The sequence below is a fragment of the Hirundo rustica genome, chromosome 3 (assembly GCF_015227805.2).
Source record: "Hirundo rustica isolate bHirRus1 chromosome 3, bHirRus1.pri.v3, whole genome shotgun sequence".
NCBI lineage: Eukaryota > Metazoa > Chordata > Aves > Passeriformes > Hirundinidae > Hirundo > Hirundo rustica.
Window position 1 is genome coordinate 46167053 of NC_053452.1, and position 15481 is coordinate 46182533.

Below are 15481 nucleotides of genomic sequence, written 5' to 3' on the forward strand. Positions count from 1 at the left end.
TTTATAAAAATATAATGCATTTATGCAAGTATATCTGCTCTACATGCTCTAAGAAGAGCTGAAAGATACCATGTGTAGTTATTGATTTACATCAAGCTAGTTTAAAAGTGCTTCTGCTGCGTTTCACCTTCCAGCCTCTTCTTTTGGGAACAGAATAAGCAGTTAAGGGAACGAGGGCCAGCACAGACCGTATCCTAGGTCCAGAGAAAACCCCTGGTTCTGCAGCCATCAGAACATGCTGTGGACACAGGAGCTAGGAGATCATGTTGCAAGTTCACAACTTGTATTTTAAAACATGGAAAACAGTCAGATGGGAAACTCTTCAAGGGGAAACCTCAGTCTGGCCTACTGGGAATGTTCTGGCAGAGCTTCTTCCGTGGCACCCTTGTCATGCACTCGGAGCCCAGTAATGTTCTGTATAATTACAGAGTGAATCACTGCATCCTATTTAGCCTAGAAGTAATGAAGACCCTCAGCTAACAGAGAGAGGGGAAGCCCTTTAGAAGAAGGGATGTAAAGCAGTTTCAAGAAACAACTCTATCAGACTGAAATAATTCAGGATAATATGTAGGTAAACAAGTGTGTTGAATGTTTGTATTTGAAGTTAATTTTAGACAGGTGTGTTCTCCTGCTCTAGTTATTAGAATTTAAGGTCCACAAAAACCAAGTTGTGCTTCTGTTTTCCTTAGCAGGCACAGAAAGTATTACATTTCCAATTCAAGTAAAACCAAATGACTCCTTTGAGCAAGTAGCCTTTCTTGGGCTCCTGATAGGGGTACAGACCAACAGACACATGGGTTTTGAAATAAATATTAATTTTGAACACTTATAAATACTGTAGCATACAGAAATTGATTTGAGTTGGAGGAAGTGAAAGGCAGAGTTAACTTTGATATGAGTTATATGTACTAAATAGGATACAGGTCCCCAGTGCTCCATGAGGCTGGATCCACTTATGAATTTCAATGCTGAGTGCAAGCAAACAAATCTATCTGAACTTGTGGAGTGTATCCCCTGTGCACGCAAGTTTTGCTGCTGCTTTAGTGATATTCATTTTGGACTTGCTGTCGGTTCCAAACTAGAAATTTTACATCTTCAGGAGGTGGAACAAGTTGCCTTGATTCACCAGTATTGGAGGGTGTGGTGACTGGTGCCTTCTCAATTGTCTTTATCCATATTATTTTGTGCACATGTGAAACTTGTTATCATAGCATCTTGTTTTCTGGCTTTGAACCACTGTCAAAAGTAAGTCATTGTTACACTCACATAAAAAGGACAGGTGGGCTTTCGCAGAACTATAGGACAACTCAGATCTCAAAGACACCATTTTTCCCAGCAAAGCATGTCTTCCATTGTGTCTGTGCAAAAATATTTGTACAAATTGGGCATACCCTATTCTTTTATTGGCATTATCTGCAGTCGATTGATAATTATTTAGGGATATCTCCTTTTGCTGTCCCTTGGTTGCAATTTTATTTGTCAGAGACTTGTAAAATTAAGTGGCCTGAGTAAATTACCAGGTAAGAGGTTTTTTTCCCCATAGGTATACACTTTGCCACCACAGATCTGTGAATTGTGGAGAATATGGTATTGGCAGTCTTCACAAGGAGGCTAAGTGGTCATAGCACATAAACTGCATTCTCTTTCCTGGAGTTAGTGTTTCCAAAATAGACCTGTGACAGCAGTAGGCAATTAATGGTGCATTAAGAGAACATTCACCTGTGGGACTGCAAGTTCTTTGGCTTCCTGCCCTGCATCCCCTCTTCTGGGGTCTCTCCTCTCAGAATGTTAGCAAACTTTCTTTTGTGATAACATACTTGGAAAGGGGAATTTTTTATTTATTTATATTTTCAATTTGTACAGCCAGTTAGGGTAAATAAATCCTAAAAAGAAATGTCTGGTTTTGTAGACACTTATTTATGTCCTTCCTGGTATTTAGCTTGGTGCCTTCAGTCCTGCTTTGTTTCTCTGGGCAATCTGATACTCTGAAATGTTCTGTACAGCTCAGCAGAAAAAGGAATTTGCTTTGTCTAAGTCATTTAATAGCTTTTAAATCCCAATGGATTACAAATTTCCAGGGTACTATATGCTGGCTGTATCTTGATCTCCAGTACTTGAACGTGCTTTGAATTGTTTCTCAATATCTATGAATAGAATTGTTAGTTAAAGGCAAAGCAGTGAGAACAAGAGGTATCCCAGTAAGAAGAGAGGCATGAGGGTTAAATAAAATGTGGATTGAGGAAACTGTTAAAATTTGCAAGTTAAATTGTGCACTAGCCTTCATGCAGTCACTAATGAATTGCATCACTGAAACATAGTTAACACTTCCCTAAGTATCATTTCTATAAATATGTTTAGTCCTGGGAAAAATAAGCTAGTTGGGAAGGCACGAGGCTCAAGAAGCCACACACCAAGAGTCTGCCGTAAAGTACTGCAGTGGCATTTCCATGAGGCACAGGACAGCTGTCAGAAGGGGACAGATAGCACCAGGTCATGGCCTGGGGCACTATTAAAACAGAAAACTGAGCAACTGTAGTTTAAATAAAAGATAATCAAAACTATCTAGATACAGATGGTCTAAATAAAGACTCCCATCACAGCAGAACTTGTTATCTCATGGATGGAGACCTTGTGGTAATTCCAAGTTTATCCTTCAAAATTCTACAGATGCATTACAACTGGAAAGAATCTTAAATAACCTACAAATATAAAAAAGCAGATAATAAAAACCACTCTGTCATCAAACTATTGAAAACAGCTTGACTCAGCAGTAGCAGCATTTTTTCCTTGTCTATATCACAGCAACATAGGATGATTATTGTCTGCATAGAATGAATAATATGAGAAAACCATTTGCCTCTCGGGAAATTCAGTGCCATAAAAATGCCCATTTTCAAGAGAAACTATTGAAGTTATTTGAAAACCTTGTGATCTTTGGATAAAACTTATGTTTTGTATCTATCAGGAGCATCAAGTAGGTTGATTCATATATATATATATAACTAAGAAGTGCCAGGATCCATTTCTTCTTAAGAAACTGAGAAGTAGCCTTCTCCACAGTAGGCATCAGATTCATATTTTAAGACTTCTCAGCTGGTGTGGTTGTTGCCATAAAACTCTTAATTAAATGAAAAATGAAGAAAACTCATTTACTTGAGTGGTACAGGAGGAACATTTACCATAAATATCTAAAGGAACTGGCTGAGGTTCTTCTCCAACTTCCTCTCTGAGTTTGTTATGGTGTGCCTGGAACAGTTCTACAAACTGCAATCACATCTGCAAATAAGCACATGTCCATCACTTAAGCTTAATTCATGAAAGGCTCATTTACTTAAAGGTTCAGATTTCTAATATTTATTGCCAGTTTGCCATGCATGGTTCATGTGCATTTAGCCTTGAGTGCTTTCAGCTTTTTCTTTCTGCATTGCCATAGTATTATTCTTTCCAAGAAGCTCATAATAATTTTTAATGTTTGCAAATGACTTAATGTGGTGCTAAGCCTTTTGAGATACATACCACCAAAACAAGACACTGCTTGGGGCAGACAAATTAGTCTTATAAACGAGATCCTAACCCTATAATGATCCAAACCAAATGCCATCATAACGCTCCCTCATGTCATGCCCTGAGGGTGGAGGCACGTAGAATCTGTGCTGTGAGGATTGGTATGCTCTGGTTTCAGGTCTCTCCTGAGCTAAGTAAAGCTATTTAACTTAAAATGAGCAGTGTTCTGCCTTCCTGAATGGAAGCTAACATCCCTTTAATAAAGTGTGTTTGCAGATATGCTTCAACTGCAACCTTACTTATCCCTATATGCACACAGAACAACTTTCAGCCCTACCTACAGTTCATCCTCTGCATGTCAACATGGACCTCTGCCAGAAACACTTCCAGTATTTTCTTCTCTCTTCTCCTTTTTTTGGGTGCCTAGAATTAGGGATTTCACTGCACAGCTCTGCCATATCCATAGCACTTCTTGCTTCCTTTCAGTTCAATAGGAGATGATAAAAGGAAGCTGTTTCTTGTCAGTGTAGGAGCACTGAGAAAAGATCCCAGTAAGCCGCCCATTAGTTCTTCACATAGACTGAGTCAAACCCAACAGTAGACACAATATTATTATTCTTTAAAAAGTGGTGGGGTTTTTTTTAAGATTAGACCATTTGGGAAAATTCAGTCCATGTTTTCGCAAGGTATAAAATCTGTCTAGAATTTGCAGAATTCAACTTCAGAGAGGATCTTTTTCTTAATCTACTGGCCTTCCTTATTCTGTTTCTGAGAGACCAGAAATTAAATAGTCTAAAGAAACAGGCAAGAATAAAGAAGGCCAAAGGGAATTTCCTATTTACAACTGGGATATATCTTGTTTTTTAAAACAATTTGAATTAAATGTTTTTAAAACTGTAAATTTGATGTAGCAAAAGAAGGGGAATTCCAAATATCTGGCAATTTTAAGAAGCTGAAGTCTAACTTACTAAAAAGGTTTAGTAACAATGACTTTGTTATATAACTACAGTTAAACACCTGCTAAAATACCCAGCAAATACAAATTTGCTTTATGTATCTTAACAGACACTGAAAAACAAGGACAATTTGTCAGAAGGTTGAGAGAAGTAATGGATATTTAAAACCAGACTAATTTAACTACTAAGTTTTATAGTAGCCCATGTTTTGACTTCATTCATACAACAGGTAACATGTATATGACCACTGCAATGGATTTTGTTCTGCTTTTCACCTCTGCAAGCAGAAGCAGACTTGGTTATTCACTATGGACACAAAAATAGTCATGGCTGCTTTTGTGATCATTTTTTCCCCACAGACTTAAGTGTCTGCATTTGTGTCCAAGTTTTGCCTTTGTGTGTAGAACTTCTGTCTGAGGATGCATCTGCAAGCAGAATCCAGTGCAAAATTGTATCTATGCAAGACATTTTTGGCATCTTCATGAACATCTGGGATAAGAATTTTTTACTTGGCAATTTTATATGATGAATGGGAGCTGGACATCCAAATCTCAGATGCAGTGTTTACTCAGATGGCTTAGCGGTTATTTGGAAGCGCCTTGTTGATAAGTTGTTTATTTATTTTTTTTTTAATTGCTCTTACAGACATTTACAGCCTGGTGCAATTCCCACCTCAGGAAAGCAGGCACACAGATTGAGAACATTGAGGAGGACTTCAGAAATGGCCTCAAACTGATGCTCCTCTTGGAAGTTATCTCAGGTTAGCTAAAATAAAGTTTTCTGTGTATTTACAGCACACTAACTGAAACACTCTTAAAGGAACAAAAATTGTTAATGATTCAAAACAGTGAACACAAACTTTAAGTAGACTGAAATGTGAGAGATGAAACACACTGTAAAGCAGAAAGGAGGGGAAAAGAAGCTCTGCTTTTTGCTTGTCTCCAAAATTTTCTGGACTGTGCTTGTGTTCCAGGATATCACCATGTATCAGGGTATCACTGACATCACAGTGTTGTTGGACAAACCAAAAACATTGAGGATCTTGCCTTAGTCCCTAACACTTAAAAAGCCTTTATACTTAGGTTACAAATTCATTTTGTTCTGCTCTTAGCATAAATATTTTGCTTTGCTTTTGATTACTTTATTGGATGTACCAACGCTTTCAAAAGTGAGTGCCTAAAGCACACCTAGATCAGTATTTAGTCACAAATAAAAGGTCTCATTTTTCAAAAGAGTGGAACGTCCAAGAACTTTTCCTAACTGATGTGAACTCACTATTTCCCTTTTTTATGCATTATTCAGAGGGGCAATCTCCCAGGTAAGGTCAGAATGCCCCTTGATGGGAAGGGAATAGCTCAAGCTACAAATATACAAGACAGTTTAGATTTTTACTGGAGATTTCAGGGTGGAAAGAAATTCTTCAAATGATCATTCCTTATGAAATGGAGAATCTTTTTAGAAATTATAATTCTTTGTGATCCTTTGAAAAGATAACTTTGTTCAAACACATCAGCCCTGTGCTCTGCAATGAGCTACTCTGCTGTGCTGGATTAGGTTGTTAGAAGCCATTCTTCTTGGTCAGATGTGCAAGGATGCTATGGCTGATCTGCTGGATAGAATCCAGCCTCTCCTTACAGCTGGGCAGATAAGGATGATGAGCTCTGAGAACATTCTGCCTTCTTAATTTTCAGCTACTCTAACAGGCAGTAGCAATGAACTAGAAGTGGAGTAGGAAGAAGTACACATATCCTCCAGATATTTAGGGCAAACAAAAATTTTAGTCTGGTTTTACTGCTTATCAGAAAGATCAAAATCAGAGGCTTCAACATTTGAATTTTCTTCTCAGGGTTAGGTTCAAACCTCTTTGGCATTCTTTCAGAGAAATACCTATTAAAAATAATTGCTACTTTAAGGTAGCGTTTAGGGCACATCTACTCTTGATTCCTAATCACTTTTATGTCTGTAGCAAGGTGTGTATAAGAATAAACACATTCATTTTGTTGTTCTGCAGGAGAAAGGCTACCGAAACCAGACAGAGGGAAGATGCGCTTCCATAAAATTGCTAATGTCAACAAAGCTCTGGATTACATCGCCAGCAAAGGAGTGAAACTTGTGTCAATTGGTGCAGAAGGTATGTGAGAGACCTTGACAGTGCACCTTGCTTAGGTCACATTACAGGGCAGTCTGGTGGAGACCCTTGGCCACATTATGGGCACTGTGCTCTACATATGGGTGCCTCAAAAATCCCTTGGTGTTGATTGCTGGACTGTATCTGTGAAAGGACATTTTGGGCACCTGGAGAGGGATAGGGGTATAAATGAGTGCTAAGCTTAGTCTGTCTCCAGGGTTAAATTGAATTGTCTGTGTTTCAGTAGGTGTTCAGATAATGATTTTTTTTTTCTTACAGAACACTGTGGTTTTCCCTTACATTATTAAAAGTAAGGAACTCCTTTAGAAACCAGCTTGGATTCTAGGGTGTTCTTTATACAGTCTGGCATCTTTAGGAGACACTATTCAGACAAAACAAAGGCTGACATCACCGCTGAGTGACTGGAACCTGCTCCCACTTTATTATGAGATTTTCTGCAGCTGTGTTTCTAAAATTCAGATGTAGCATTAAGGGAGCAATCAGAAGAAACTGTGGTAGCTGGGGAGAAATTGAACATATGAATAAAGGGATGTGGGATGCTATTTACTAAAGTAATTGCTTTTTTATTGTTCTGCTGTTCAGGTAGCTAAGTACCAACATGTGGTTGGCTAGCTAGATTCTGATAGATGTAAACTGAACTAAAGAAGGCACTCTCACTGTAAGTGAACCTATGCCTCCATAAGAGATTCAATTAATTGTTTAAAAATTATCAAGATGTGCAGAACCTGTTGCTCCATGAAGATATTTGCATAATGGTTTCCATAGCTATTACCACACCAAGAATGATGATATCCAACTATTTTTGACTCTATGGCCTCAGTGATGTGCTTTCTGTGCTTCCCCCCCCAATCTAACATGTCCTTAGAGCAAAATTCTGGCTGTAACCTTAATATTATGATGATAGTCACTCCTATATTGTACTGATATTTTTAGGTCTTTTTAGATTGATTTATGAGCCTTTTCTTCCTGTTTCCAGATTTCTATAGGCTTATATGTATCCTTATTCTGGCTTTCCAGCCTGGATCCCAGGGAGCTTACTGTAATTGTGGATTAATAATAATTGTGGAACTGGAGATTCATTATGTGGGATAAGGATATCTGTAGAAATAATGGAAAGATCTGTCAGCATTCACTGGTTTTAATATGGTTTGACCTAGCCCACTTGGTTCTTCAAGTATTGCTCACCAAATGTGTTCAGCTTTCTAGATCTAAAACTCAAAAATCTCAAGAAATGTGCTCCATGGGTAGAGCTTTTGTTTGAACTCACTCTTTATTTATTTGAGACTGAACTGGGTGGGTCACCTGAGTCCAAATCCATACCATCTGCCTTTAGGCACGTAACAGAGACCTTTTTTGGGGAATATCTCATCCGTGGGGAGAAATGAGCAATTGCCACAGACATTTCAGATCTCAGAAGAGCTCTATTGCATTTCAGAGGTGCCTGGCGCCCTCCATCAGTTGTACAGGCTGCTGGGGCACCTAGGCCCTTTGCTCAGTTAAAGGAAATGGGCTGGAAAAATGTCCTGCTACCTTAAACCACTGCAGTAAGGCTCTTCTGAGGGCGACATGGCACTGAATGGACAGCAGAGGGTACTGAAGAGACAATTTATCTGTGGAAATGAAAATTAAGACTACAGATGTCTGTTTGATAGCTGGTGAAGAAATGCTGAGATTACAGTGCATAGAGCAAATGAAAGGTAGTTTGTCATGTCCTGCAGGAGACTCTGAGTCTTCCTAACCAAAACCAGAGTGTAGCAAAAGGAGTATCTTGTGGGCCAGAGTGGTTGTTCTCGCTGATCACGGTTTGCACAAGGCTGGAGTATTTAAAGCAAGATGCATCAGGTCATATCTGCTCCTGAAAAGAGCAAGGTAGCCCTCTGCACTCCATCTCCCTTATTTTGCCTGTTTTATTGCTGATCACTACTGCCAGGCTACTCAGGCTGGGGAACAGCACTTGAGCACTTTCTGAAGGCAAAGCATCTGGGATAATGCAGATCAGACAGTGAAAACATTTAAACTAATCCTGCTGTTCTCCTTAGCAGCAACTGGCATGGGTTTTGATGCTCTGTGATTTAGGTGCTCTGTGATAACTCCCTTTGGGAAGGCAGCAGGAAAAAGGGCTGTAACCTCTTCCAGCTCTTCAGGCACTTGCTGCAAGTTGGCTGTCCATGCATCCAGTATTTATTCTTGCATGTAGCAGCAGGCCATACTTAGTGACCCAAGAGATGAAGGTGATGGTTTTAGCTGTTATTCCCTGTTTCTGGAATTCTCAGCCTGTAAAATGGATGTATTAAAAGCAAAACCAAATTAATTATCATTTGAAAAACCCCTAAATTCTTCGATGGAAGCATGGGAGAAAAATTCACAGCTACAGTGATAACTGAGGTGCCGAGAGGAACCTGTCATTGTAAGACATGACGCTATGCCGAGCGTGGCCTGATGCCCACGTTAGATTTCACCCCTGTGGGCAGGAGCAGGGAGATTCACGTGCCTTCCCCTCCCACTCTAAACAGGCTGAACACAAAGCCAGCTCTGGCACAGACGTGCTTAGTGCCCTGTTAAGTGTACTGCATCCCCTCTACTAAATTTGTTACCCGAGGCACAGCGTTGTGCTGATGCAGCAGTGCATTATCACATCTGACTGGGTATGGTTTCACAGTGTGGGACCTCTGGCACCAGTGTGTGTGTTTAAAGAGTCCCTGTGCCCCCTGGAGCTGCATTCCTGCTCCCACACTTCACAGCCCTGCCCTCTCGCTTGGGCTGACAACTGTTGCTGTAGCTCTGCTGGAGACTGGATCAGCAATATGATCTGTTTTTAAAACACACTCCTCTTCTTTTTTTTTTCTTTTGTTGCATTTTTCAGCGTTGTTGACCGGGCGGTCGTTATAGCAGGTTGGAGTGAAGGCCAGCAAGGAGGCAGAGCACAGCCTCCTTAAGTTTGTTTCTTTATCAAAGTCTACAACCCCTTAATGCTCTGCCCTTGTGTGTGAGCATGGCCCACGTGGGCTTGCCTGCACCCATCTGTTTGGGCATTCTCTGAGTTACATGGATGCTTGGAATACTTTTTAATTTCCAAAGCATGAAAGTTTTGTATCTAAATCTGCTGAAGATCATGTTCCATTATCTGACATACTGAATGCTGAAGAGAACGTAGGCCCAAGGGGAACAACTGGCATTTAAAGTGGGGCCTCAAAACAGTGATTCCTTTGGGACATCAGTACAAAAATAAAATTAGTATTTTTAAGGGTCCAGGGATATTCTTTGAAGTCATCATCATTATTGTTCTGAGCCTGACTTCTCTGGGCTGTCTGTGGAGAGGAGAGAGCTGATCATTTTTAATTCTGATGCTGAGCAGGACCCAAATATATCTACTCTGACCTGTCTTGTCAAAGAATCCCTCTCTCCACTGGTCATGAAATGAGACTACAGAGTCAAAAAGCTAAAAGAAAAATACTGTGAGAGTAATCCTTATGAACCATTCACAGTCCAGGACTCAGGAGTTTTCCCTTAAGGTTTAAAAAAGTGCAGTAACGCCATTTGCAAGGTACTTGCATCCCAAATGAAATCAACTAGATACAGAGAACCACAAAAGACAAGTATCCTGTTAATTGGAAATACTTCTGTATTGCTTTTCTGGGAAGTGGGAAAAATGTTAAAGACCAAATGATCCGTGAATCTGCTACAAGAAGATTAAATTAACAAATAAAACCAAAGCAGAATTTAAAAAATGAGACTAAAACCTTTGAGAAATTGCTTTGCTTTACTTTTCCCCTAGACAGTTATTATTGTTTCCCTTTCATTTTCTCTTCTTTTCTGCCCTCATCCCCAGAAAGCTGTAGCTTTGTGTGTGTGAGGGGTAGGAGCTGTATTTCAGCCAGAGCAAGCAGGCAGTGTGAAAAAATTAATTAAGGTTTCTATTGATCTGTAGAGGAAAATTATAGGAATGAATCAATACCTTTTTGTCACTGATACTTTTCAATATTTTAACAACTTTGTTTTTCTTCCTTGTCTTGTACAGGAGTATTTTTCTTTCGGTTGATTTATGCTAGTAGTTTTATGAGAAACCAAAGCTGGCAAATCACTTGAAAATCCTCCTGAGGCACAACACAGAAAATTCCCTCTCTTGCTCTTTCATTCTGTATGTGTGTACATACAGATATGTAAATCAAAGCTATGATGTACTGATTATGCAAATCTATTAAGTGATTGCCTGACAGTCAGCAATTTCCTCCTGAGTATCTAAATACATTTATTTTACATTTGAAGAAATTTGTCTTTACTGTATATAAGTATCAGACATCTAATGAAAATTGTGAAGTGACTTGACTTCCCCCAGGAGGAAGGAAGAAAGTAGCTACATGCTCTAATTGCCATTAGAGTTTTGGTTTGGTTTGGTTTTTTTTTTTTTTTTTTTTTTTGTCTGGGAGGGTTTTGTTTTGAGATTTGAAGTCTTTTAGGACCAATAAAACAGGATGCATGGAAGGCAGGCAGAGTGGTGTAAGAAATCTGGAAAATTAGTAGAGGATCCAAAGTGGGAAAATAGTCATTTATATATAAACTTGAATTATCACATGTAGTGCTTTCACATTCACTAAATTTTGGTCTTGGTACTTACTCTTTCTGTGGGAGAGAGACTAGGAGAAAAACAAAGCAGGCTCAACTTTAAAAATTAACAAATGGTTTTATTAACATACACTAAAAGAATAGAAAAAAAGAAGGTTGGAAAAAAACTAAAACAGAATGAAACTTCAAAAAACACTCTTCCCTCCCCCTACAAACTGTCCACTTTCTTACAAAACAACATAAAGAGACAAAGTTAGTTTCACTATCTGACAATAGTCTTTCATCAATTCATTAGGGGAAGAGTCTCTCTTAGAGTCTTGGATCCCACTGACAACTTAGAACAGTTCTCTTGTGGGTTTTAAACTGTCACAGAAACAACCACCCGGAGAAACCTGCCTTTGTGACCCTCCCAGGTGCAGGTTCCCAAGCTGCTTATGGGTCATGGGTCTTAGACTTTTGCATACTGGGGTGTCACCTTTTAAAGATGAGTAACTCCAAAGCAAAGGATTCTTCATCTCAAGGTACAGAGATATCTTCTCACTTCTTCAGTGGTGCAGGGGCTTCTCATCTTTATCTCTGTTCAGGCATCTTACAGGATTAATATTACTTAGTCCATCACAAACACCTTTGCTCAAATCCACACACAAATGAAAACAATCATCTCCCCAAATGCATATCTTTCTCATGATTTAAAGGAATGATCTAAATATAGAATTCATTTCCATGGCTCAGGTAAGAATGGAACAGCCAACTCTTCAACCCTCTGTCCCAATAGTCTTTTCACTCTTGCTCTACTGACTTCATGCTGTTTTTTTCTTTACGTTCACTCTGTCCTTTCTTACTCTCTCAGAGAAGGGCCAAGCTCTGGAAGCTTCATGTTGCCAGGAAAGGGTTAAATCTGCCTAGAGTCTTTGTCTCTCCTTCTGTAGCTCGTGGTACTAGACATTCAAGGCCACGCTGGTGAGGGAAGAAGAACTCACACAGAAACTTCTGAGATCAGAGCACTCGGGCAGTCCGGAATCACAAAAAACCCAGGCAGGATCATAAATGCCTTCTCAGCTCACCCCTCCATGTAAATCAGGGTGGCTTCGGCCCAAATGGTGCCCATAGCTCTTATCAGGGGCCCAGCAGAGATCTCTCCCTGCTCCAGAGAAGTTTAGAGAAAGTAGCTGTTGCAAAACAGCAACCTCTCCTTCCCCCCCTACACCTGGGACCTGATGGAATCCGGCCAGGCCTCAGGGCAGATCCCCCTCAAAAGGGGGGAGCAGCAGGCCCAGCTCGATGTTACCTGTCTCTCTCTGGCCAAAGGAAAAAGGACCCTCCTACAGGAAATCAAGGGGTTTTATATGGTACTTCCCAAAGTCATAGCTAACAAATTTCAGTGGTTAGAACAGATGCCAATATTCCAACTAACCCTCTGATAGGTCCCTGTCTTTTCTAAAGCAATTCCCAGGTCCTGACCTGGAGAATTATTTTACATTCTTCTATAACTAAAAAACGAAACTATACTAACCCATGACATCACATTAACAAAATAAATATAGGGTAGTAATGGGCTACATATTTCCTATCTAATTTGATAATTCCAGAGGTTCAAATGACAGCTTGTGTCACGTCCTACTGCAATTTAACATGTATCTCAAGTCTCAGAGACAGCAGCTGCTCTTGTTCTGTAAAAGTTGCCCCTGGATTCAGGCAATTTTAAGCAGCAGAGTGACTGCGTTTTCTGCTGGCACCTCTATTGGCATTTGATGTTAAATTGAGGAAATTCCTCCTGCTGCAAGTTCCTCTTTGCCCAGAACACCAGTGGGCCCCCAGGCAGTCACAGCTGCTTCACTTTTTGAGAAAGGCTGGAGGTGACTTTTAAGTAGGGGAGCAGCTGGTGCCTGCCCTGCTCCACTGCTCTTTTGGAGTGAGGTGACTGGAAAGTCAGTCTGCCGTCCCATCTCCTCCCTTCCCAATGCTGCACCCTCCTTATAGTTTCACTATGTTTTTCTGAGTCTCCTGACTTACTTTTCAGAACTATTTAAAATTACCACCACGCTTAAGCGATCTGGCAGTGCATTTTTTTGGTGTTGAGAAGTTAAAGTGATATCACTTCATGACAGTGTGGGAGCACTGGATTCTGACCCAGCTTGTGGCAGGGATTCCCGTGTTCCCTGTGTTATAGGTAGCGTCAAGCAGTCTTGGAACAAATTGAAACCCCAGAGGTAAAAAAAGCCAAAAACCCAAACATTTATATTAAAGATACTTAAATGTGTGTATGCTTTGTAGCTGTGAGGCATTGCAACCTCGTGGGCGTGGTTCTGAACAGCTTGGCAGGAAGATGTGTTAGCTCAGTGTCAGGAGATGCTGTGTCCCTTAGGCTGTTCTTCATGTCTTGTCTGGGCTGGCACGAGAGGTAAATTCTCAAACATATCTAAATAGTACAGGGGAAATTATGACTACCATTTTATTAAAAAACAGTACTGTTAATGTCCTGTAGTTTCTTAAAAATTGGGGTAAGACCCCAATGTTTTTTGGTTCTGTCGTATTTGGAAACTGTTAATACTAATACTGCTCAAACTTTCAATATTTCCCTTCATGTTCTTTCTAAAACATCATCCTAAAAGGTAAAGATTTGAAACTGTTACATCTACCCTGAGTGAAGCCTTTTAGTGTGGAAGGACTGAAGTGACCCTTTACCTCAGTTACGCCCAGTCCTACCGACAGAGTAGCACAAGCACGAGTTCGTTGAAAAATGAACCCAGGTGAACTCTGTGTGAATAAAAAATGATTGTAGGAGTATAATTAATTTATTAGTTACAATGTATTATCTAAAGAAATAGATGAAATTGAAAGAAACTTTTAAAGTACTACTACTACTACTATATCTATTTTTCACCTTAGAAATCGTGGATGGCAACGTGAAAATGACCCTGGGTATGATCTGGACTATCATCCTTCGTTTTGCTATTCAAGATATTTCAGTGGAAGGTAAGAATAATACAGTTATGTTAAATAATTAAGAAATTAGTTTAAAGACATTTTTAAATTAACTGTGAATAAGTGAAAGGAGTGCTTTAAAAATAATTATTTAAATTTGCTTTAAATTATAATTTAAAAATAATACAGAAACTGATACTGTAAGTTCAGTACCTGGTGACAAAATTAATTTCTGGAGGAAAAATTATTTATTCTCCTTACCTTGACAGAGACCTTGAGCCAGCTTTCTAAGTGCAGAAGTTCTGGTGATGTCTCTCATCTACAGAGACAGAAACATGACTGTGTTTCTGAGCTTCTGAGCTGTACCTTTTGTTTTTGGTTCTATTTCCAACATACATTTTTAGTCCTGTCCATTTGTCACTTTCTTTGCAAATAAATATTATCTGATTATATCCCTCTTCTTTCTATCTGTCACTTTTCCCCCATACTGTTTCAGATTTTTTTTCTTAACTTCCACTTGATAACTGGCTCCAAAAAGCAGGTTGCTAAAATACTCCTTAAATCAAGTCTATGCTTTGAAAGTCTAGAATTCTAGAAATTAATCTCAATTTTCAACAAAAGTAGGATTGTTTCAAGCTCTGCATGTTGTCCTGCCCACATAATTGGTGGGATATTAAATGTGGACCTAATGGTTTATTTAATTTATTTAATTTCAGACCTTTAGTTATGCACTCTGATGCCCATAGCGTTCAGATAATAAATGTATCTTTTGGGCATTAAACCTCCCCATAAGTGAATGAACTGAGACTACAAGCATATTTCATGTAGGTACCAACACAGTCTTTTATGTCTATTTGCATTATATTTTTATTGGGTATTTTTCTCCAATGTACAGTCTACTGCCCAAACAATATAATTCCATCAGTTTCTAACATCCCAGAGTTTCTTTGCTGGCTGAGACTCTAATTTTAAATGACCTCTGTATTTTAATGAAATTCCAGTAGTCCATTTGTATGAGCATCTTTTAGGATTAAATGTTGGTTTATGCCATTCAGTTTCAGGCGGCCAACCACATTTAAGATGACGGGAAATTAATTACTTGAGCACTCTTAAAATTTTTCCTTTTTTTACCTCCTTGTGTCTTTTACAGAGACCTCTGCCAAAGAAGGGCTGCTGCTATGGTGTCAAAGGAAAACTGCTCCCTACAGAAATGTGAACATTCAGAACTTCCATCTGAGGTAAACTTTCCTTATTTCAAGAGGTAGAAGCAATCTCAAGAATGTTATGTCAAATTTTCCCCACAGTTGTATTTGATCAGAGAATTTTGCTCTTCACAGTTAACTAGACCTTTTTCAAATTCAAAATTCAAAATAAGGAGCATAAA

General features: G+C 39.3%; 1 protein-coding gene across 1 annotated transcript in view; it reads left to right on the forward strand.

Moving 5' to 3' along the window:
- ACTN2 (actinin alpha 2) overlaps positions 1-15481 on the forward strand; it is a 69238-nt gene that overhangs the window by 18566 nt on the left and 35191 nt on the right. Inside the window, exons 2-5 of the mRNA XM_040060285.2 lie at positions 5106-5220; positions 6472-6591; positions 14062-14148; positions 15248-15335. Coding sequence (XP_039916219.1) covers positions 5106-5220; positions 6472-6591; positions 14062-14148; positions 15248-15335 — 410 coding nt within the window. The remainder of the gene's footprint in view (positions 1-5105; positions 5221-6471; positions 6592-14061; positions 14149-15247; positions 15336-15481) is intronic.